Genomic DNA, 25,222 nt, shown 5'->3' with positions numbered 1-25,222 from the left:
CTCCCCAGGAGGCACCTGGAACTGAACCCATGACCTCCTGTGTGGTAGATGGGAGCTCAATCTCTTGAGACACATCTGCTTCCCAGGTTCTTTTGACCTGAGCAATAAGAGGGATTATGGAGTTACATTTACCGAAAAGAGGATGTCTATGAGTTGTGGTTATTTGCTGGAAGGTCAGAGATTTATGATTGATATTTCTACTTAAATTCAAGTATAGATGTCTAGTAGACAGGTGGATATAAACTAATTCTGAGTTCAGGAGGTCCAGGCTGGAGGATCCAGGTTGAAGAACGAGTTTGGGGATTTTAACATACAGGAGAAGAGAGTGTGGGTAGAGAAGAGGACTGAGTCATGGGACAATAGTTAAGGGTTTTCTTTTCCAATATTCTGTTGATGTGAATAATGCTAAAGTGAATACACCAGTACCATTCTTTTATTGTGAACTTATGTTTCCATTTATTTTACGAAAATACCTGGAAGTGGAATTGCCTGGAAATAGAAGTTGATCATTGGAGTTTTGTTTTGTTTTGTTTTTTCTCAAAGGGATCGCCCTGTTTTAAAATTGTATCACTGACACTCAATTTTACTAAAAGTTAAACTGCTCTAAAGACTTTATCACCCTTATCAAGATATAGTTCAAACTTTTGGGAAGTTAATTTCACAGACTTCAGTGCATTGATACTCTGGTTCACTCTTCTTGTCTGCTATGCACCCATTATCAAAAAGAATATAGTTTAATGTGAAAATATCATAGATGACATTCAAGTACACATGTCTCCGGTCTAAATGTTCACTTATATTGCAGGTATCCAGGTTATTTCTTGTCCTCTACTATTGAGAAGGGAACAGGAGAAACAATAGCCAGTACCAACTATGGATGAATTAAAGAGAGATTATTTCAAAGCAACTGATGCATTTTTTTTAGTATGTACATGGTACAGAGATGATCAATTTTTGGCCATGGATTCAACTTCTATATCTATTCATTATATTTAATATTAACTCCCATGTCACCTTACTTATTTACTCAAGAAATAACTCTCCCGCAATTGCTTTTAATAATTTAATGGTGTAGATAATTGTGGCATGTTCTGCTAGTTGCGCATTTGTTCTTGTTTACTTTCTTAGACTGAGAAAAAGCAGTATACTCAACTATCAAACCTCCATTTTCCAGAATTCCGTGTAGTTAGTGGTGGCCATATTACAACAATCCTAGAAAATGAGATATAAGAAGTGTACTGCTGGGACTTCTGGAATTGCTACTATTTTCCTGATAAAATGGAGAGCCACAAATGCACTCCATCTTTTGCTGTATCCAGTTTCTGCTTAGATAGGGTATTCAAGTGAGAACCAGTTTTGCAGTAATAATCTTATGAGTGCAAAGACAAAAATAAAACAAAAAACAGACATTGAGGATGGTGAAACATAAAGGTCAAAAAAACCGTGGTCCCTGATTGTCATCTGAAGACTACTTATGACTTGCTTCTTCATACTTAGAATATATTACACAACTACTTGTTGCAACTAATACAACAAATTCTGCCAGCACCTGAAACAAAACCCTATTTATTTTAACTTTTGTAATGAATAAATTCATGTGTTGACTTGGCTTGGATATAGCGTCCTTTTGTTTGCTTAAGCAAGCATTGGCCTGATTGTTACTGCCAGGGTATTTTTGTGGATTTAAATCATCAGTAAGCTGAGTGCATCTATGGCTAATTACATGTACAATCCTGCCCGAAACCGGCGGGGGCGAGTCCAGGGGCCTGTGGGAAGAAGCAGGGTGGGGCAGATGGGGTCTTTTAATTAGATTCAGTTAAGGACCTTTGTTTAGATTACTTAATTAGATTGCTTTAGGGCCTTTGTATGGACTATGCCAGGTTGGGTCTTTCCCCTCTTGCTGGGGTTTTCTATAAGCTGAGAACTGGAAGCAGAAATACACAGAGAAAGGAAGCCACCGTTTTGACCTTGCCATGTAAGAGAGAGGTCTTCAGGAACAGCAGAGATCAGCCTTCATCTTGCCTTGCAATGTGGCAGGACTCCAGGACCTGCCAGCAGCTGATCTTTTGTGAGAAAAGCATCTCTGATGGTGCCTTGATTTGGACATTTCATGGCCTTGGAACTATAAGTTTTTACACCATAAACTTCCCATTATAAAAGCCAACCCATTTCTGGTATTTCTCATTGGCATCCTTAGCCAGCCAAGACAGTAACAAGAAAACACAATCCAAAAAGTTAAGATTACCAGTGTAAGAAGGAAAAAATCTAATAGAAATAGCAGATAGATAATGTGGAAAATTGAATGAAATCCCCCGGAGCAAGAAATAAAACAGAAAGGGACTGTTTACAATAACAACTATTATGCATATTTTGACCTTAACTAGACAAATTCCAAAAGAGATCAATTTCTAATATCTGGATTTTCTTATGTTTTGAGATATATTTCATTTTAAAAATACATTCTTGATAAATGTTTTTCTATAGATTTTCGCTTAGCCAACTAATATACTGATCCATCACCCTGTGGCTAATTTCAAAAGTCCGGAGTGAAAATACTCCATGAAATCCATCCTCAATGTGGTTATGGGTCACCTGAACTCCAGCATTCTGGAGTCGGGTAACATACATGAGTCCATCATCTCTTAAAACATCGTATTGACAAGTGATGACATAGGTTGGGGGTAAACCACGTAACTTGTTATCATCAGCCAGCAGGGGGGCAGCTCTCACATCTAGGAAACCTGGATATTTTCTAGCCAGTTCAGAACTACCATAAGCTGGATTTTTATAAACATATCCTTTTTTAAACCTCTCAGGGAGCAAGGAGCTCCAATTAACAAGCTTGAGTACATGACTTGATTCCAGAGGTATATGTTGGTTGGAATACATGGCTTTTTCGAGTGATCTGTCTGTAGTAAAATATTCGCTCCAGAACCTGACCATGAGTGATTTAGGCAAGATTGGAAAATGCGAATTTTCTTGATATGATGGTGTATCTACATCAGAAGTCTGAAGGGCAGGATAAATTAAAGACTGAATCTTGAGTTTGATCTTGACATCTTGGTCATCTAAGAGCTGAAAAATAATTAAAATAACTTGCAGAAATTATTTTCATTTTTTAAAATAATAAAATATCAATAACAAGGTAATCTATATATGAATCCATAATCTCAAAAAACCCAATAATAGAAATATACCATCTCAACAAATTTTCAAATATTCAAATTGGGCTTCCATAACTAGATGCTTCTTAATTAAAGGATGCTTTAAATTTGAAGAAAATTGTCTTTCCTGTTCTTCTTTTGGATAATTAAATAAGATTTAACCACTAACTAGAAATTTATTGTCCTACCCTCTCTACCAAGAATGACAACCAGAAATCCATAAATTTGACTTTATTCCTCTCTTTTGTTCATAAAAAAATTTGTTTTGATATCTTAGTATACCAGTAGGCTTTGCCATAGAGAGAAAAGATAACTTAATAAGGATTTATGACTTGACTCTGATGCTACAGTGACATGACTTTCAGTGATTTGCAAGTTCTCTGTGTAAAATATTTTATTAATATCACTCTTAACTGTACCAGACCTAATGTACTAATGTTTATAAAAATTGGTGGTCTACAAAGAGGAATGCAAAAACACCAGAGTGGGAAGCAGATATGGCTCAAGCAATTGGGTGCCTGCCTACCAGGTGGGAAGTACCGGATTTGGTTCCTGGTGCCTCCTAAAGAAAATGAGCAAGACAGTGAGCTGACATGACAGGCTGGTGTGGCAAACCAACACAACAAGGCTATGCAATGGGATGATGCAATGAGGAAACACAATGAGAGACACACAAAAAAAGCAGGGAGCTGAGGTGGCTCAAGTGATTGAGCACCTCCTTCCCACATGGGAGGTCCCAGTTCAGTTCCCAGTGCCTTCTAAAAAGAAAACTAGCAGACACAGAAAGCACACAATGAACAGACACAGAGATCAGACAGAGAGCACAAACAACTGGGGGTGGTGGTGGAATAAATAAAAAAAATAAATTTTAAAAAGACAGGACACTATATATCCTGCCATAACCCACTGAATGGACTGGGAGAGAGTGTAGACTACAACATAAACTATAATCCATGCTGTGTAGTAATGCTCCAACATGTACTAAACAAATGCAATGAATGTATCACACTAATGAAAGAAGTTGTCGATGTGGGAGGAGTGAGAGCATATGGGAACCTCATATTTTTTAATGTAACATTTTGTTTGATCCATGTATCTTAAATAATAATAATAATAATAAAAATAAACAAAACAAAACAAAAAAACAAACAAGCAAAAAACACCAGAGTGGGGAAAAATAATTATCCCCATAAGTTGGAATGAAATATTAGAAAACATTTTAATTTTTGAAAACATTTAAAGTACTTTAAAATATAGTTTTGTATATGTTTCAAAGTATAAAATATACTGTAAAGGTTGTATTTAACTTTCACATAAAAATTAAGATATTATTGAATGTACTCCCAAATATTTTATAAATACTATTATTTCTCCACCTATTTAACTTTAGAGGCCAAGAGAGACTATTTCGGACATTTTGGAGATTACTTGTAAAGACCATAAAAGATTATCTGATATTTTTACATAAATTAACTCAACTGACCCTCAGAACAACTCTAAAGTCAAAAAAGTTCATTTTGCTTCTTACATGAGAAAAAACTGACACTTAATGATTAAGTGACCTGACCAATATCACATCTAGAAATTACTTTATTTCAACAAAATTCAAATCTCCCAATATTTAACTTAATGATTTTTCTGTTGCATCATGAGATTCATAGCAATGGTCAGATATCCACTTCTAGCATTCTGTACTGTGATTGGAACAAAGGCCAATAACTTTCCTTCCTTTTGAGAATATTGTCCAAAATATTCTAGAGGCCAAAGTTTTTGTTGTTTTTTTTTGGTGAGAAAAAATGTGTAAATAAATATAACCAACAAAACAAATCACTGCAATTTTTTTTAAAAAATTGCTTTAAATCCACAGTGTGTAATGAGATTCAAATAATAAAATCCAAACTTCTGCACCTGTAGTTCGTTGGTAGCTTTCTCTGCTGGCTCCCACTATTACATGGGTAAGTAGTATCTAGATATTAAACAATTGGTAACAATTTGTTTCTCTGTTCCTAAGAAAATAAAACCCACTTTGCATATAATCTGTTTGTTATGTTTCTAACACTACCATTATTAATATATCTGATTTTACATGGGCAAAAAAAAAAAAGAAAATCTTTTGAACCTTTTTTTATTTCTTCTTCCTGATAAACCTTGCAGGTAACAGAATCTTTGAATGTATTGTTAATTTTCTAAAATTAGTTTGATTATTCTGATAGTAGAGGAATTTATAGGAAATTCAGAATGCTCCACTGAATATTATGGAATCTATCTGGACCTCTGTTAGGGTGATGGGATTGTCTGACCTCATATATCCTCTCATTCCGCTGACTAGTACAGTATTTAACTGACACATACATAATTTTAAACCAATGATCTATGTGGAGAATTATCATTTCATTAAAAAAGAAAAAAATAAACCATGACACGATCAGGTCATTTTAATATTTAGATGTTTCTTTTCGATATTCTTTTTTAAATATTTTAATTATATTTTTTAAGTTAATAGATCACACAAAACATCACATTAAAAAATGTAAGAGGTTCCCATATACTCCACTCCCCACTCCCTCATCCCTATCAAATTTTTTTATTGTATTTTTTTGAAGATATATAAATCACAAAAAATGTTACATTCAAAAAATATAAGAGGTTCCCATATACCCTCCACCTCCCCTCACCCCACTCCTCCCACATCAACAACCTCTTTCATCATTGTGGCACATTCATTGCATTTGGTGAATACGTTTTGGAGCACTGCTGCACTGCATGGATTATAGTTTACATTGTCGGTTACACTCTCCCCCAGTCCATTCAGTGGGTTATGGCAGGATATATCATGTCCAGCATCTGTCCCTGCAAAATCATTTAAGACAACTCCAAGTCCCGAAAATACCCCCACATCACACCTCTTCTTCCCTCTCCCTGCCCTCAACAACTATCAATAATCATTATAGTTCTATTGCATTTTTATATATATTAATACTTGTTCTAAATATGCTTTAAGTAGAGTCAAAAAAGAGTAAATGACAAGCATCATACCTGTTGCACAACTGCTGCAGCTAAATTTCCCCCAGCACTATCTCCAGAAACACCAATTCTCTCAGGATTCACGCCATATTTTTCAAGAATATTTTTGCGTAAGAACCACCTCAAGGCATTATATACATCTTCAAACTGAACTGGGAAATGATACATAGGTGCTAATCTGTAACTGTGGAGAGAAAATATATTTTCTGTCTCATTTACTTTTTTTCAAAAATTTTTCTACAGCACAATATTCAAAGAGGAAGGGTCCATATCACAAGGTCAAAACTGCACTAATATTCAAACTGAACATAGGCAAATAACCAGCACCCAGATCACTGAGCCGAGAATTATCAGCACCCTAGAAAACTTCTTTGTCCTCCATTCCTGTTGCTATCCACCAACCCCTGAAGTATGCACTATCTTAACTTTTAGCACCATAGATGAATGTTGGATGTTTTTGTCCTTTAAATGAATAGAATCATCCAGCATGTCTCCTTGGTGTCTGCCTTTGCTTGCTCAACATTATCTTTCGGAGAGTCATCCACATTGCTTCATGTAGCTGTATTTCTGTATAATATTCTGTTGTGTCAATATACCACGATTCATTTATCCAATAAAATGTTGATGTTTGCAGCCTTGGGCTTTCACAAATAGGGCAGCTATGAATTTTCTCAGGCATGCTTTTTTGGTTAACACATGAATGCATTTCTGTTGACAGATAAATTAAATGTGGTTGCTGGCCACAGAGTTATGCATATATGCTTAGCTTCAGTGAATAGTTTCAAAGAGCTTTGCAAAGTACCTAATTTATTCAACCAGCAGTGTTTAAAAGTTTCTATTCCTTCATTTCCTCACCAGCATTTGGTAATTTGTCTTTTTCATCTTAGCTATAAGATTGCATATATAGAGATTTCTCCTTCTGGTTTTGTTTTCTTGATGTTAAGTAACTTTTCATATGTTTACTGGCCATAAGGGTATCCTTTTTCATGAATTTTTTTCCCCTAAATCTTCTGCCTATATCATTCATACACCATACAAGTCACTCATTTTAAGTGTACAATTCAGTCATTTTTCATATATACTCAGAATTGTGCAACAATCACCACAGTGAATTTAGAACATTTTCATATCCCAAAAGAAGAAACCCTTCACTTTTTCTTTTTTGAAGAGCAAAAGATTGGTGATCAGCAAAGAGGGGTACTGGCGTATCCCCCAATCTACCCTTAAGCCTAAGCAGCCAGCAATCTACTTTCTCTCCCGCAGATTCATCTATTCTGGAAATTCCATATAAATGGAATTATATAATTTTTGGTCTTTTCCGATTGACTTCTTTCACTTAGCATAATTGTTCCAAGGTTTTTTCATATCATGAATAAAGTTTTTTATTGACAACTATTATCCGATTGCATGGCTATTCTGTATTTTATTTATCTACATGTTAGCTGATGGACCCTTTGTTTCTGCTCTTTGGGTATTATGAAAAAAGGTGCTATGAAAATTGTATGGAAGTTTTTTTTATAGACATAACTTTCATTTCTCGTGGTTATATACATAGGAATGGAACTGCTTGGTTGTATAGTAACTATACGTTTAAGCCTTTGAGGATGTGCTGAATTGTTTCTAAAGCGATTGCAACATTTTACATTCCAACTAGTAATATGGAGTGTTCCAATTTCTCCATATCCTCACCAACACTTTGATAATCTTTTTTTTATTATTATAGATATCTTAGTGGGTCGAAGTAATATCTCATTGTGGTTTTGAGTTGCATTTTCCTAATGACTAATGATGTTGAACATCTTTTCGTGTGATTTACTAGTCATTCTGATGACTCAAACACAAATTTATGACTTACAATGTCAATTGACCTGCCATCTCTAAGAAAATCATGTTTAAAAAAGAAAATTGGAGTGCAAAACAGCATAAGCATAGGTTTTCTGCTTATCCTTTTAAAATATAGTTCTAATTTCTATGTTTATTATTGGTCACTTATAATCCAGCGTAGAGGATGTTATTTTATAATGATGATCTAACGTAACAAATGGTCATAACTATCTTATTTCTTAACTTTTCCTGCATTTTCTGAAGTTTAAATCTAAATGGGGGCGGCGGACTTGGCCCAGTGGTTAGGGTGTCCGTCTACCACATGGGAGGTCTGTGGTTCAAACCCCAGGCCTCCTTGACCTGTGTGCGGCTGGCCCATGCGCAGTGCTGATACGCACAAGGGGTGCCGTGCCACGCAGGGGTGTCCCCCACATAGGGGAGCCCCACACGCAAGGAGTGTGCCCTGTAAGGAGAGCCGCCCAGGGCAAAAAAAGTTCAGCCTGCCCAAGAATGGTGCCACACACACCGAGAGCTGACAAAACAAGATGATGCAACAAAAAGAAACACAGATTCCCATGCCGCTGACAACAGAAGTGGACAAAGAAGACTCAGCAAATAGACACAGAGAACAGACAACCGGGGTGGGAGGGGGAGGGGAGAGAAATAAATAAATAAATAAATCTTAAAAAAAAAAGAAAGTCTAAATAGGTGCCTTCAGCGCTGGTGTGAATCTACCTAGCAACCATCTCTCCTGCTACTCTGTCCTACATGTTCTTTCTTCATACTGATCTAATTCACTGTTTGAAACTAACACATTTGTTTATTTGTTTAACTTGATAATAAATATTAATTTTTTAGACTTTGGACTAAAATCACTTCAGGAATGTTATCACTTAATCTTCACAACTCAGTGAGGTAAGAATTATTTATGATGCAGTTTTATAGATGATCTTCTGTTTCCAAGGCATTCGTTTTTAAAGACAATGAAAATTAAGGGTGGAGATGAAATCCAGTAAAAGTAATCATGCCTATGAATGAAAAAATTTAAATTAATGTGAAAAATGACTTTACTTTCAGCTCTCCATGACACACACAAACACACACACACACACAGATTTTTTTCTCTAATTCTATCAGGACAGGCCTAGCCTTTACTTTCTATTACTTACTCAGTGCCATCAGGGAATTTTGGCATAATCACACATCAGCCAAGAAAGCTGAGAGACTCTTGGTCTGTAAGGTATCAGATTTGAAAACAAAACAACGCAGTTCTTACTTGACTGATATGACAACAGCATCAAGTCTATCTGCTGTCTGTCTTGACTGCAGGTCACATTCAAATAAAGCTGAAATAAAAAGGATAAAAGTAGGATATTCATGATAATGGACAAATTAAGAGATACATGTTTCCTTTACAGAAATTCTACTGTACTTGTTGTATATTCCTGCAGTTCTTCACCAGCTCCACCTTAAAATAAGAAGGAGACAAATTAAAAACCTATCCGTGAGAAAACACCCATCAGCAATTCAAGGGAATTTGAGTTGCTCAGTGAACCTTCTCACTGACCTTTATTCCTTCTTTCTTTTATCCTGCACATTTCATCATTTGCTTTTCTCTATCAGCCTCACATTTCAGAAGACTACTAATTTGCTTACTGGAGAAAATAATGATTTTTCTCTTTGTTAGATAACGAGGATATAAAGGTGAAAAGACATGTTCTTGACTTGACCAGTGTATTGTCAGATATGTAAGCCAAAGATATAGAAGGAACCGTGCTAACACAGAATGAGGAAAATAGAAAAGACTGCTGAAAATAGGTAGGATAGAATTATGCTTCTTGAATTTACAAAACACATGAAGCTGTAACACTCTCATTTACTTTTCTTATCTCAACTATGTTTCTAAAAGTATATCTAGATGAGGCAGTCTTTGCCTCTTTTTCTCTTGCCTAGGATGAAGACTTTTCATCCACCTCTGACTTTCTTATTCATATCCAATTCTCTGAATCTTTTTCCTTTCTATTTCCTTCGGAGCATTGCTCTACCAGTCAAAAATCCTAGTCCATCTATTTTCTACCATATTTCTATTTATTGCCCTCATAGTCTTCAGTCTACCAATTTGTCCATGTTTCTCCTACATAATAAACTAATATGTTCCTACTTTACTCCTCTTTCAATCTGTCATTCTTTCACATGTTCCTTTCACAACTAAGTCACTTGGAGGCTAATCATTCTTTCCATTACCTCATCTCTTGCTTTTTGCTAACTTATCTGACTATGCATCTCTATGAAATTTAGTACTTTTTATTACTACCCCTTTCTTGAGAGTCTCCGCTTCTTTGGCTTCTTTTTCATTTTATTATCTCTGTAACTGATTCCTCTCAGTGATTTGCTGGTAGCTTATTCCTCCACTCAATTCTTATATCTGTATTCCCCAGGGATATGTCCTCTCCCTCCCTGTTATACTAAAACAAATAATACAGTCATCTTAGATCTCTCTTTTTCTCTCTTTCTCTCGCTCTCTCTCTCCTAACTTCCCACATGATTCAACACATATTGCTTAATTTCAACTCTGTGAAATTTCTTTTCATGTGTCTAGACTAATATACTCTTCCTCTGTGGAGTTCAGAGTTCTTATTTTAGACCACAATACACTCTCAGTCATCTCAGTTGATCAATATTCCATTCATATGAGGTAGACAAATGAATATCAAGGACACTTGGAATCAGGTGTCCACTTCTAAATATATTCCTATTTCTACTGGAATTCTGTACTTCAAGAAACCTGCCACTCAGGTATCCTTCCCTCTGTGTCCCACCAAAAAAAAAAAAAAAAAAAACGAAAAAAAGAAATCTGCAACCTGCACAATTGATCTTGATTACCCTGATCTACTATTTTCTATACTTATCACTTTGTAACACACTCTATGATTGATTGATTAGTGACTGCCTCCACTAGAATATAAGCTCCAGGAAGGCAGGGATTATTGTCTGTTTGAAGATATATCCAAAGCTCCTAGACTATTGCCTGACATATAGTAAATATGTGACTAAATGAATGAATGTATTAGGTAGTCTTTAAACATCAAATGGAGAGAGCTAGAAAATAGCCAGTTATGTTCTCTTAGAGTAATTGCAATAAATTGGAAAACTTTACTCTTTTCAACTCTACCTTGGTTAAGGAGAAGAACTTGGAAGACAGTGATTGGAATCTTCAAGGAAGAGTACAATTTTGCCAGAGAAAAAGGCAAGGAAAGATAAAGGAGATGGTAGTGCCTGAGCAGAAGGGTGTTATAGACCTACCAAAGACTGTATTTTCCTTTCCTTATTTTGTAAACTATCTCAGTGACAGTGATTTTTCCAAAGCATTCCCTTACCAGCACTTCCAAGGCACCAGCCACCACCGTGAATGTAAAACACACTCCTTCTTAGTGCTTCTGACTTCCTCTTTGGCACATATACACGGACAGGAATGTCATTAAATGTTGTCTCAGTCACAGTGACATTTTCATCTGAGGTTGGTGGTGTTTCATTAGGGCTCATGAAGTACCTTAAGGTATCCATATAATGGTTAAGTCCCAGCAGCTCTACAAAGGTAGCCTAAAAATAAAATTCACACAATTCAGGAATGAAGATTCTAAATGTCAAAGTGATTTAGGAACACAAAAGTACATATTAAACTTTAATATGCTCAAATTCTCACAAATGAACCCTCTTTGGTCACTTTGGAAGAATGAGAGTGCAGAGGTTTTATCTATAGAGATGGCTAAAAGGAGTACTCATTTGGACCTTATTCCACAAAAAGTGTGTCAGATTCTCTACTAAGCATTAGGGTTATACAGATGAACAAGAAAAATATTCTTCTCAAGAATCTCAAGAGTTAAATGGGAAAGACAGAGAAGTACACTGTTACAAAACAAGAGCCTGCTTCCTGTCCTTTCAAGCTAGAAAAAGTCAGCACTCTGAGCACTTTACACATACTAATCTTAGAATTAACTACGGGTTTACATATGTGTAGGTGATACTATCATATCCATTTTAGAGGTGATGAAATTGAATCCAGGGAGGGTAAATAAGTAGTCCAAGGTCAAATAGCTAGTAAGTGATATTTACCTGAATTCTTACTCTACCAGTTTTGAGGCATGTTGGAATACAGAACTAGGAAAAGGTGAGGTGGCAGGGGAGCAGTGAGCACAACACCTCAGGAGCAACAAAAAGCGCTGTAGGTAGCCAGGCATGAGATATGATGGGAAGCCAGGTCTGAGATATTGTGAGCAGCCATACCTGAGGTACTGTGGGCAGCCAAGCTGAGCTATTACATGTGAAACTCAGAAAGTAAGTGATAACATTATTCTGCCCAGTAATGTTACAGACAGAACACACTGGCCCTAACCCCTTTCCTATCAACTGAAGCTACAAGACAAGAAGACCCTCCCATTTCATCCCTATTTAAATCTCGACCCCAAGTCACCACGCATGCCTCTTTACTAGTAAAAGCATTCACACTCATGCCTTGAGTGTGTACTTCCACTTCTTTTACTTTTCAATAAACTCTCTGCTTGCTTAACTTGTGGTGCATTTTTGAATTCTTTCTGATGATGTGGCCACGAACCTGGAAGCTATACCTAGTAACATCTTCTGGCAAGCCAGTCAAGAGGTAATATTCTCTGCCATCCAACAAAGACTGGTGAGTCTAGGCTTCTACTCAGAATCTGTCTGTGCCTTCTATTGTTTTTCCACCATTTCCTCCTACCATTTCAAACAGTTTTCGGTTTTGGCTCCCACAGGACATAACCTAAGTCTACTCAGAGTTCTCTAGCTCTCTCCTTGGAGGTGATGGGGTTTAGTCCCTCTGCCATGCAGATTCAAGGAGACTCTGGGTAGCAGGTGACACCATTCTTGAGACCTGATGGGACATTCCCCAAGTCAAGTAGGAGACCAGTGGGGGCCCACCGTATCTGTTGTATTCCTCTCTTGCCAGTCTCCTCCCTGTTCATGACTAATTGGTCATGGCACATTCCCTTTTTCCACTCTTTTATCCATTTCTTCAAGGACTTTTCTAGTCTCTCCTATGCCTCCATTCAGAACATGACTATCATCTCCTCTTGTGCCTTTTCCAGCCACCCCAAAACTCTACTCAGAACTCTCTTGGAACTTGTTGGGTCTCCTTTTGCCTTTCAACCAGCAGAAGCAGTGTTTGTAGGTAGCCCCAGTCTGGCCCCTACAGGGACCTCCATCCATAGCCATACCTAGTTATTTGTCCTTTCTCTGGTAGTTTAAAAGCTTTATGAGCCCTTCTCCCTCTGTCAGAAGGGACCCTGGTTCTCCAGCCATCTTTTCTTTTCTCCTTGGCTCCTAGACATCTGGTTGGCCTTGTACTGCAGTCTCTCACTAAGGCTATAAATCATGTCCCAGATCTCCAATTCCTGGTCCTGTGGGCACTTATTAATATTCTCCTCATACCACTCCCCAAGTCCTTTAAGGCCATCCATGGAAAGAAAAAGTCCCTAGCCATCCCTTTTCTAGGAAGGAAGTTTGGCTTGGTAGCTTCAGTCTGGGAACCAGACCCAGGTGTCTCCCAAGACCTCAAGGGCCCTGGGGACACCCAGCAGCAGGGGCTCCTGATTCCTGGGATACTGGGACAGTGAACAGTTTCTATTCATTCAGGTCTAGAAGTAGGACACCACTACGACTGACTAATGCATTCTTATCTTCCTCTAGGATAACGGAAGGTTCCTAACTGGAACAACCTGCCTACTGATGGTCTAAAAAAGGAAGAGGTTAAAAAAGTAAGAGGTTTTCTGCAACACTGTGTGACCACAATACAAACTAGAGGACCGCCAAAACTGGTTATTAAACGGGACCCCCAATTACACCCCAATACTCCAGTTAGACCTCCTGTTAAAGAGGGAAGGAAAACTTTTCATTGCTCTGTATCAGAATAAGAGCCTAGAGAGTTCTTGTCAATTGTGCTATGCACAGGAAAAATCCAGAACTCAAAGAATACCCCCATCCAAAAAGGAGAAAAGTCATCTTAGATGACCATCTTGTTTGTAGTCCACCCCATAATGACCCTATCCCAGACCCAGAAGCACCTTTAGACCCAGCTCTGGCAGGAACATCAGCGCCCCCCAACCTGTACAGCCTAGGATCCAGTCTGGCAGGGCACACCCAGATTGGAGTCTCATTCACCCAGCTAGGAAGCTTGAGGATCTCTATCCTATAAGAGAAGTAGTCAGTGGGGATGCAGGAGCCATCAGGGTGCATGGCCCCTTTTCCATGTCCAATTTGACATAGAGCAAGAAATGCTGGTCAGTCCCCCAAAGACCCTGGCAAATTTATGAGGAGTTCCAGCACCTCACACTGGCCTTTGAACAAACCTGGAGTGATATGCACATTATTTTCTCAACTTGCTGCACTCCAGAGGAAAAGCTCTGCATCTGGACCAAGGGTCAGACTGGCCACCCAACACCCTAAGCAGTATGTGAAGGCAGTAGTGATCCCAAATACAGTTCCTGGGTGGAACTCTCAGAGGGGACGGGACAAATCTGAGGGCTAGAAACCATATGGTCACTTGTCTACTTGAAGGGATGAGAAAGTACTACCAAACTGGTCAATTATAAAAAACTTAGAGAAATGACTCAGGAGAAGAACCCAGCCCTGTTTCAAGGAAGGTTGGTAGAGGCAATGAAAAAAAAAAATACACCCTGGTGGAGCCTAACTCTAAAGAAGGACAAATCCTCCTGGGAACACATTTAATTAGCCACATTGCCCTGGATATCTGTAGAAAGCTGCAAAAATGTTCCATGGGTCCCCAGACTTCCATGAATACCCTTTTAGAAAGAGCCTTTTCAGGTTTCAACGATTGTGATCATACTGCCAAGGAGGAACAGGTATGGAGGGGCGGGCAAAGGGCCTGGGAACAGGCTCACCTTTTAGCTGCTACCATTAAAGGCATCTGTCACCTTGATGCCACCCAAACCCAGGCTCCATGTTAGCAGGAACCTGCTTCAAGTGCAGAGAGGCTGGCCACTGGAAATGCGACTGCCCGGAGCTGCCTCACTTTCGAGACCCACCCACTGCTGGGTGTGGAAAGGATGGGCACTGGGCTGGGAAATGCACCATTCTGTAGAGAGAGCACAGACCACAACCAAGGACGACTAAAGGGGCCTGACCGAGCATGGCTCTTTGGACAACACTGCAAACCATCAACCAGGAGGAGCCTTGGGTGACCCTTGACATGGCAGATAAGACTGTTAATTTTTAACTGACATGGGAGTCACCTACTCAGTCCTAACCTGCTGCTCTGGACTTCGCTCTTCTCAGCCATGCCCCATAGTAGGAGTTAATGGAAAATCTAGATCCAGGCCATTTACTAAAGCCCTCCCCTGCAGAGCAGAAAACTTCCTCATAAGCCACCAGTACCTAATTATTCCAGAATGCCCACCTCCTCTACTTGGAGGAGACCTACACGCCCTGGGAGCCAGCATTTGGTTAATAAACCTTAACCTGATCCCCCAAGTGTCTGGTGCCCCAGATGGAGAAACTGGCAAGCTGAGATTTGAAACTCTTTGCCTAGCTGTAGTTTCACAGAATCCCTTAAGAATCCTTTAAGTAGAATTCCCTCAGAAATGTCTAATCAAATAAATTTCCTATTGTGGGATATAGGAGTTCCGGGATGGGCGATCTGGGTCCCCCAGGTTTCCGTCTCTTATAATACCAACTAATCCTACTCCAATAGAAAACAGTATAGAGGAAGCTGTCAAATCCTCCTATCCATGGTTAAAAAGTTCCTGGAGAATGGCTTCCTCATTCCCTGCCAATCCCCTTGTAATACTCCAGTGCCTCCTAACACTCTTCTTCCCCTCCTTTCCTGGGCCAACTTAATTATTGCTCGCTCCTATGCCAGTAACTTCTGGATGACCCCTTAGTCAAACACTGAGGTATGCTGGTCACTTCCCTCCAAATCTGGGGGCCAAACGCCTACTTAATCTAGTGCCCCATCAATGCCACATGATCACCAGTACGACACATCCTCTCAAAGCTTGGTGGCTTAGAGAAGAAAGAGTAAGCAACTCAAACTCTACCCAGTACTGTTGGGGTCCCCCTGTCAGTTCTTGTGTTCCATACTTCTAAACACAAACTGTGCCTACCCAAACACCCCATGAAAGATGCCGTGGGCATGTAGTAAACTAGACCCCTAAGGCCTGGAGGGAGAAACCAACCTTGGCTGGGATGCCCTGAGAAGCACTCCTGCTTCATACCCCAGGGCCCAATGGATATATTTCAGTACTATCTACTAGCAGGTTAACCAGAGAGCTAGTAACAATAAGGTCTCAAAAGGGCTCCAGCTCACCAATAGCCAATCTCATACACCCCATACCCCCCCCACACACATATTTTTTAATGTAACATTTTTTGTGATCTATGTATCTTCAAAGACATACAATTTTTAAAAAGTGAAGGGGGTGGGGAGGTGGGGAGTAGGGTGTATGGGAACCTCTTATGTTTTTTAATGTAAAGTTTTGTGTGATCTATTTAACTTTTAAAAAAAGATAATTAAAAAATTAAATTTAAAAAATTAGCCGATCTCCCATTTACTGCTACCTTAAACTATCAAGACGGAATTTTCTTTCCCTGCATAGACAAGGCCTACCTCTCCTTACTGCCTGTCTGGACAGGCTTGTGCTCATTACATATCATTCACTCCATATACTATGGTTCTGGCAATCTCACCCTCCCATTTCCCATATTTGCTAATCATAGAATAACTAAAAGGGCAGTGCCTCTCCTTATCCCTCTCCTAGCTGTCTTAGGCATCGCCACCACCATGGGAACTGGAATTAGCATTTTATACCAAACCCAGCAGTTTTACCACAATCTCTCCTTAGCATTAGCATAGAAGAAAGTAGCTGCACCTCAGAAGCCCTTAGACAACAAATAGACACTCTTGCCCCTATGCTGTTGCAAAAACACGGAGCCCTAAACAGGTTGACAGCAGCACAAGGAAGAACCTGCCTGTTCCTCAAAGAGAAATCCTCTTGCTATACAAATTGCTCAGGAACAGTTCTAGACAGAATTTAAAGCTACAAGATCAAGCCCACCAGCTTCGGGAGGATGTGGCCTCTGGAGGTACCTGGAATTTCTCACTCTCACGGTTCACTTAGTCATTGCTGACCCCCTTTTTAGGGCCACTTACCACCCTCTTTATCCTCTTAGTAGGACCATGTAACTTCAAAATTCTAATTAACTTTCTCTCCTTCAGATTATAAGCTTTCTAGGACAAGCTAATGTTCCTGCATGAGTTCCATCCAGTGCCCACTGCTACCCAGGAACCCCTCTCACCCTAACAGAATAACAAGGAAGTCTTATACCACTTTAGGCAGGGACTAGTGCCCCTACGGAGCCGGAAGCATTTACAGGAGAGACCACCCACCCTCAGCACCCCTTAAGACTAAGGGTTAAAACTCTCTGAGGGGTAGGCGAGGCAGATCAGAATAGGGAACAGGGAAAGGGGAGGTGGTGATGGGCGGCAGCGGGCAAGAACACCTCGGGGGCTGCAAGAAGCACGGTAGGCAACCAGACCTTGGCTATTGTTAAGCTGAGCTGTTCCGTGTGAAGCTCAGAAAAGAAGGGATAACATCTTTTTCTGCCCAACTGGAAAGGACAGAACACACTGGCCCTAACCCCATCCCTACCAATTGAAACCCAAGACAAGAACACCCTCCTGTTTCATCGCGACTTAAACCCGGCGCCAGTCAGCCTAAAAGCACCCACACTGGCGTCCCGAGCGTGTGCTTCCGCTTCTTTCACTTTGCAATAAAGTCGCTGCATAGAGGCACGCCTTTGAAGCCTTCTAACGACATGGCCAAAAACCTGGTAAACACACCTGGAAACATCTTGTTTCTCTATTTAATGTCCATGGAACACTTCTTCAATTCAAGGTGCAAATAGGTACTCAAAGACTGTCAGACATTTGAGGAAAGCCAGCCAAATTGATCACAAAAACAAACAAACAAAAAGATGAACCAAGAGAATAAATGACCAACAACAAATTCCAGATAATTCACGAATGAGCAACAAAACATAAAAAATTTTGTTTTTAATTTGTACCCTTTAAGAGCTCCGAAAATATATTCATAAATTGTGGACAGGCTACACAAAAAGGCTACCAGATAAAAAGAAAATCTCAAAAAAATTAGAAATATATTAAATAAATTGGAAAGGGCCTGGAGGTAATTTGCCTGTACAAGTCTTTAGCAAAAACCAACTTATCTATATATGACTAAAATAAAAGCTAACTCACCTACACATATTGAAATTGCCCACACTTGCCTAAGATAAACATTTTGGTTTCCTTGCTGCTAAAACAGATACCATGCAATGAATTTGCTTAAGCAATAGGAATTTATTGGCTCACAGTTTTGAGGCTCGAAAAAGTCCAAAATTGAGATGTCAGCAAGGCACCACTTTCTCACAGACACGTCAGGTGTTCTGGGTCTGACTCTGGTGGTCCCTGGTACTTGGCTTTCCTGACACATGACAATGTCCACTAATGGTCTCCTCTGGCTTTTCTTCTCATTCCATCGACTTCCTTCTTTCTTTTTTAAAAGAAGTTTTATTGAGATACAATCACATACCATACATTCAATACAAAGTGTACAATCAATGGCCCCTAGTATAATCACAGTGTTGTGAACTTATCATCACAAAAATTTTTAGAACAACTTCATTACTCCAAAAAGAAAAACTCCTCACCTCTTAGCAGTCACCTCTCAATCCCTCTATCCTTTCCCAGCCCTACATAACCACTAATCGTATTTCATTTTTATATTTATATTTATATTTTATATAAATGGAATCATACAATATGTAGTACTTTGTGTCTGGTTTCTTTCACTTTGCATGTTTTTTGGTTTTTGGTTTTTGCCTGATATTAACAACTTGTAACAACATATATTTGTCAGGTTCAAAGTAAAACAGTCTTACATATGCAATACTATCCATTTTATATTCCACACAAGGTTTCACTATGCTACACAAGCCCATGTTACCTTTTTTAGCTTTCCTTCTAGTGATATACACGGCCTAGACTTTCCCTTTCGACCACTGCCATGCCCATATAATACCACTGCTAGTTACAAACACTATGATGTTGCTTTCAGCTTTTTTATCTATTTCCAAAGAATAACAAACAACTTCTTTATCAGTTCTGCCAGATTAACCATCAGCTCTGCTCGCCATTCTCTAAGGTCATTCTATTTTCTGGTGACCCATATGCTAATTATTAATTCCATGAGTTTACACAATATATTTAGTTCATCATAGCATAATCATACAGTATATGTCCTTTTGTGTTAGCATAATGTTCTCCAGGTTCATCCTTGTTGTCATATGCTTCACGACTTCATTTCTTCTTACAGCTGCATAATATTCCATCTTGCGTATACTCCACAGATTGTTTATCCATTCATCGGTTGTTGGATACCTGCCTGTGCTCTTTCCATCTTTTGACAAATATGAATAATGCCACTATGAACATTGGTGTGCAGATATCTGTTTGTGTCACTGTTCTCAATTCTTCTGGGTATATACCCAATAGGGGTATTGCTGGCTCATGTAGCAAATCTATATTCAACTTCCTTAGGGACTGCCAAACAGTCCTCCACAGGGGCTGTACCATTCTACAGTCCTACCAACAGTGAATAAGCATTCCTAACCACAACCTCTCCAACACATTGTAGTTTTCTGTCTTTTTAATAGTGACCATTCTAGTAGGTGTGAAATTATATCTGATTGTAGCTTTGATTTGCATTTCCCTAATCACTAGTGACGCTGAACATTCTTTCATGTGCTTTATCACCATTTTTATATCCTGCTACTTTGCTGAACTCATTTATAAGCTCAGGTAGCTTTGTTGTAGACATTTCAGGATTTTTAGATATAAGATCACATCATCTGTGAATAGTGATAGTTTTATTTCCTCTTTTCCTATTCGGGTGCATTTCACTTACTTATTTTTTGTCTAATTGCTCTTGTTTTAACTTCTAGCACAATGTTGATTAACAATTGTGACTGTGCATATCCTTGTCTTGTTCCCAATTTTAGAGGGAAAGCTTTCAACCTTTCCTGATTGAGCATAATATTGGCTGTGCATTTTCATATGCCCTTTATCATATTGAGGAACTTACCTTCTATTCCTATCTTTCAAAGATTTTTATCAACAAAGGATGTGGGATCTTTTCAAATGCTTTATCTGCATCCATTGAGATAATCATGTGGCTTTTTTCCTTCAATTTCTTAATGTGTTCTATTACATTAATTGATTTTCTTCTTAAGCTACCCTTGCATACCAGGGATAAAACCCACTTGATCGTGGTATATCATTCCTTTAATATGCAGTTATATTCAATTTGCAAACATTTTGTTGAGAATTTTTGCATGTATATTCATTAGAGAGATTTCTTTTCTTGTAGTATCTTTATCTGGCTTTGGTATTAGGGTGATATTGGTTTCATAAAATGTGTTGGGTAATTTTCCCTCCACTTCTTTTTTTTTTTTTTTTTTTGAAAAGTTTAAACAGAATTGCTGTTAATTCTTCTTGAAATGCTTGGTAGAATTCACATGTGAAGCCATCTGGTTTTCATATGTCATATCTTATTTTTGTCTCCTTTTTACTCTTTTGGTTATCTTTTCTGCTAGTCTTGCCTTCTATGCTCTCCTCCATGCCTCTCTCTCCTGTATCCTTCTTTCAGGCTGTAAGTCTCCTTTAATACATCCTGCAAAGGCAGATTCTTTTTTGGGAACTCTCTTAGTTTCTGTTTATTTGTGAATATTTAAACTCACCTTCATATTTGAAGGAAAATTTTGCTGGATAAAGAATTCCCAGATGGCAATTATTCTGGACTCTAATTATATCATACCACTGTCTTCTTGCTTCTATGGTTTCTGATGAGAAATCCACACTAAGTTTTACTGACCATCCCTTTTATGTGATGGTTTGCTTCTTCCTTTCTGCTCTCAGAATTTTCTCTTTATCTTTGACATGTGACATCTTGAGTAGCATGTGTCTTGAAGTATGTCTATTCAGATTTGTTCTGATTGGGGTATGCTACTTCTTGGACATGTGCATTCATTTCTTTCATGAGAGTTGGGAAATTTTCAGCCATTATTTCCTCGAATACTCTTTCTGCCCCTTTTCTCATCTCTTCTCCTTCTGGAGCTCCCATTGCAAGCCCTTTTCTCATCTCTTCTCCTTCTGGAGCTCCCATTGCGAGCCCTTTTCTCATCTCTTCTCCTTCTGGAGCTCCCATTGCGAGCCCTTTTCTCATCTCTTCTCCTTCTGGAGCTCCCATTCGAGCATGTTTTTATGTTTCATGTTATCATTCAACTCCCTGAGCCCCTGCTCTATTTTTCCATTCTTTTCTCTCCCTTTCATTTTATGTGTTTTGTCTTTTGTATCACTTATTCTCTTTTCTATTATTTTGAATCTGCTGTCTCTAATATATTTTTTATCTCACCTGTTGTGTCTTTCATTCCCATAAGCTCTGTTATTTTTTTATTCAGGTTTTCAAATTCTTTTTTGTGTTCACCCAGTGTCTTCTTGATTGTCCTTTATCTCTTTAGCCATATTGTCTTTCAACTCATTGATTTGATTTTAGAGATTTGTATGGACCTCATAGTTTAGTTGTCTCAAATCCTGTGTCTCATCTGGGGATTTGATATATTCTTTTGCTTAGGTCATTTCTTCCCTTTTCTTAGTATGACTTGTAATTTTTTGCTGATGTCTAGGTGTCTGATTATGATGGTAAGTTTAGTCCAATTCTCAGTTTCTCTCTTTCATAGAGATTTAGTAGTGAGAGATTGTGTGTTACTGCTGTTTTCTCATTTTTCATTCAACCTGTTCTTGGTCTTTATGGTTGTCCCTGCTAACTGCTCAAATCTAGACCATGGACCCAATTATGGGTTGCAGAACTGCTTGCAAGGTTCTTGGGGAGTGGGACTGTAAAGGCTGGAAAAAGCCCCTCTACTTATTTACTTTTAATTTTCTCACCTGCATTTTCTTGGTCTGCTAACAGATGGTGGTCTTTGACAGACCTCTCAGTTCAAAGCCTGGTTTGCAGGTGCTTGCCACAACAGGGACAGCCACTTGTGACAGAAGTTCCTGCCTCAAGGCTATTCAGAGCCTCACAATTCATACTTTCTCCAAGGCTCTTCTCCAACCTTTACTAGCAGCCCCCTCCCTTTTTGTGGCTTAGAAATAATTCCACTCCCTTCTGCATCCTCAACAGCCAGTCCCAGTCAGTAGTGAGGGTGACAGAGGGCCGGATCTCTTTAGCCCCATGCCAACTCCCAAGACAAACAGGGGCATGGCCCCATTTGGCCTGGAAATACTCATGGGACACAACAGACCAAGTTTGTTGGCCAAAAGCTGAATCAGCCTTAGGTTGCCTCCTTCTCTCTCCTGTTTTATGGGGAGGTGACCCCACGGGCCCCTCTGTCCATAGCCACTGGCCAAAGGACAAAGAATTCAAAGCTCTCTGCTCAGGGTGTTGGGTGCTAGTGGCTCCAGCTGCAGCTGCCACTCAGTCTTTCCATCGAGATTCTTTTCTTATGCCCTCTCTCTTCTGGGTGGTGTCCAGCCTTCCTCTAGTGTCCTAAACCCTAGAACATTTTTCCCTCAGGCACTTCCTGCCTGCTTCTAGTTATTTTTCTGGAAGAGAAGTGAGTTCTGTATCTCTCTAATCCACTATCTTCCCAGAAGTCTGAACTTCTTTCTTCTTTAGTGGCTTTCTCTCTATGTGTCTGAATTTCATTCTGCTTATAAAGGTTTCCAGTAATAGAATTAAGAGCCATTCTGATTCAATTAGGCTGCACCTGAATTGAAGTAACCTTATGAAAAGGTTCTATTTACAGTGGGTTCACATCTGTAGGAATGGACTAAGATTAAAAGTATGTTCTTTGGTACAAAGTTCCAAGCCTCCACAAAAAGTTCTCTCTTGTGAAACAAGTTATCTCCAGCTCTACAGCCTTGCTAGACATGCTAACATTATTTGAACTTGAGCCTTGAGTTCCCTAAAACCATGATTTAGTCAGGAACTGAGGGTGGGGGTTGGGGGTAGAAGTGGGGGAACAAAATAAGTTTCCATAGTAGTCCATTAGTATTCCATCTTTTTATAAGGTTTGTTTTTCTTTTTTTTTTCTTTTTTTTTAACCAATCATATTTTCTCTTGTGGAACTTCACTGTATTTACTACATAAGCTACTTCTTTCTCAGGGGAAAATGGAGCACTTCTGTCTTGGCATTGAGCATTCCACAATTTGCAAACTGTCTTCATTTGATAAACTATCTCTTCTCTAAATTCTTAAAATTTGTCTTTTATTTGACAAGTTAGATTATTAAACAAATAAAGCAAGTTCTTACTTACTTAGCAGGACTCTAGAAAAAGAAACAAGGCCCTCTCCTAAACTGTAGAGCCAAGAAAGCAAATATGAGCAAAACCATTTCCTTCTTAAAACTCTCCAATAATTTTACATTGCACATAGAATTAAATAAAAACCTACCACCATTGCTCACAAAGTGCTGTAACCTAACCTCTGCAAACTAAATTGCAGCACTTTATCCATTGATGCCAAATATCTCACACAATTTCTTGAACTTAATATTTTACAGCTGGGACTTTTGTACTTGTGGCTGCCTCTGCCTGGAAAAATTTTCCTCAACACTTACGACGGCTAGTTCTTTTCCATTTTTCAGTTCTTTAAGCAGACGTTTCCTCTTCTCTATAAAGACAGTGGTCTTGTCCCTACCATATGCCTGCATTACTCTCTTTTCATCCTGTTTATCTCCTTCAACTCACTTCTCACAATCTGAAACTAATCATTCATTTCATTCTGATTTATTGCTTTTCTCCACCACTAGAATGTAACCTCTGTGGAGACAGAGTCCTTCTTCACCTAATAGGATTTGACATAAATGAGAAATAAAAGGTCACCCAGGAGTTAGAACATCTAACCGATTTAAATTCTAGAAAGATGATAGAAAAAAGGTAGGAATAAAACATTCAAAGGACTAATAAGTAGCATTCCCAAGGCAGTAGGCACACCAAAGAGAGCCATGCCTCTCTTGCAGAACAGTACAAGAGACTGTTCCCCAGGCCCCTTCTCCCTCCATTGCTGCCTGCCTTGCCTCAGGGTCAACCCTGGGAACGTACCAACCAACCTGCTGGCAGAAATGTTTACATGCCCTTAGACTTTACCCTGAACCCTACACGACTGCATGGCAGTCCATTACTAACCCAGGGCTGCACCTCAGATGATTGCTGATTTCTTTATTAAATCTAAATAATAAACCACATCTAAGACAGGGATTTCAAACAACTGCCATCAACATGACATGAATGCTACTTGAACAAAGCATTTTTAGTAAAACTTACTCAAATGCCTCCTTGCTCATTCTTGATTTTCTAGAAATATCATTCTGAATATATACAATAGAAGAAAAAAAAAAGCAAAATCTTAATAGTACCATGTCTACAACACTTACTTAAATAGATGAATCAAACAATTGGTAAGACAAAATAAGTAAGCAGAATTCTGGAAAACGTACTCCTCTAGATTAAACGGTTACATATCTACACCGGAATTCACACAATTCCAAACTTACCAAATGTGAAAAAGTTTTCAAATATGTGTTCAGCCACATCATTTTCCATGGCTCCTCAAGATTGTGTGGAAGAGGTGTATAAGCATAATATGCTACAAGGACTCCCAAAATCAGAAGGTAGAGAGATTTTCTTCCCATGCTGTAATATATCTGCTTCTCCTTCTACAGGAACACAAAAAGTAAATGCTCTTGGCATGCAAGAATCATGTACAATAGCACGGTGTTCCACCTCCACCCAGAAATTTTATCTTACTTTTTGAATGCAGAGTTGCTGGCTTAGTTTTAGGACTGACATAATCAGGTTAAAATTTCATTGGTTATGCAAGGATAATCATGTCGAATAAAAGCTCAGAGTTCAGCAAGCAAACTGAAACTACAACACGCTTAATTTTATTCCAGTGAACAAGCATGCATAAATGAGTAAAGCATACTTTAATTCTAACACAATTATTCAAAGAAACTGTACAGTATACAAATCTCTGTTCTGAAAAACCTTTCCTTAGAATAGGGGAAAACAAATGGGCATGTTTTTAAAGTGTTGAGGC

General features: G+C 38.8%; 1 protein-coding gene across 3 annotated transcripts; it reads right to left on the bottom strand.

Moving 5' to 3' along the window:
* Positions 1-428: 428 nt before the first annotated feature.
* Positions 429-25,010, bottom strand: LOC101432426 (arylacetamide deacetylase). Of its 3 annotated transcripts, none has more exons than XM_058295160.2 (6): positions 24,931-25,010; positions 24,678-24,839; positions 11,390-11,612; positions 9,289-9,358; positions 6,201-6,372; positions 429-3,075 (listed from the first exon to the last, which is right to left on the bottom strand). In XM_058295160.2, exons 1-6 carry the CDS (start codon positions 24,970-24,972, stop codon positions 2,479-2,481), a joined length of 1,266 nt encoding a protein of 421 aa, XP_058151143.1. In that variant the 5' UTR covers positions 24,973-25,010; the 3' UTR covers positions 429-2,478. The 3 variants fall into 3 exon arrangements, with proteins under 3 accessions (XP_058151143.1, XP_058151146.1, XP_058151145.1); XM_058295163.2 differs by lacking the exon at positions 24,931-25,010 and adding an exon at positions 18,433-18,609 and having other exon boundaries at positions 24,678-24,814; XM_058295162.2 differs by lacking the exon at positions 24,931-25,010 and adding an exon at positions 18,433-18,613 and having other exon boundaries at positions 24,678-24,811.
* Between the last annotated feature and the right edge of the window lie 212 nt (positions 25,011-25,222).

The sequence above is a fragment of the Dasypus novemcinctus genome, chromosome 4, assembly GCF_030445035.2.
Source record: "Dasypus novemcinctus isolate mDasNov1 chromosome 4, mDasNov1.1.hap2, whole genome shotgun sequence".
Classification (NCBI taxonomy): domain Eukaryota; kingdom Metazoa; phylum Chordata; class Mammalia; order Cingulata; family Dasypodidae; genus Dasypus; species Dasypus novemcinctus.
This window is presented reverse-complemented; position numbering and strand designations above follow the sequence as displayed.

Bases quoted from the DNA above. Each gene is read 5' to 3' on its own strand.
- LOC101432426 (XM_058295160.2), bottom strand. From the start codon at position 24,972: ATGTCAGTCCTAAAACTAAGCCAGCAACTCTGCATTCAAAAA. The intron at 9,359-11,389 runs GTAAGGGAATGC...TTTTTATTTCAG, and splicing joins CTGGTGCCTTGGAAGTGCTG to CTTTATTTGAATGTGACCTG. The intron at 6,373-9,288 runs GTAAGAACTGCG...TTCTCTCCACAG, and splicing joins GCTGTTGTCATATCAGTCAA to TTACAGATTAGCACCTATGT.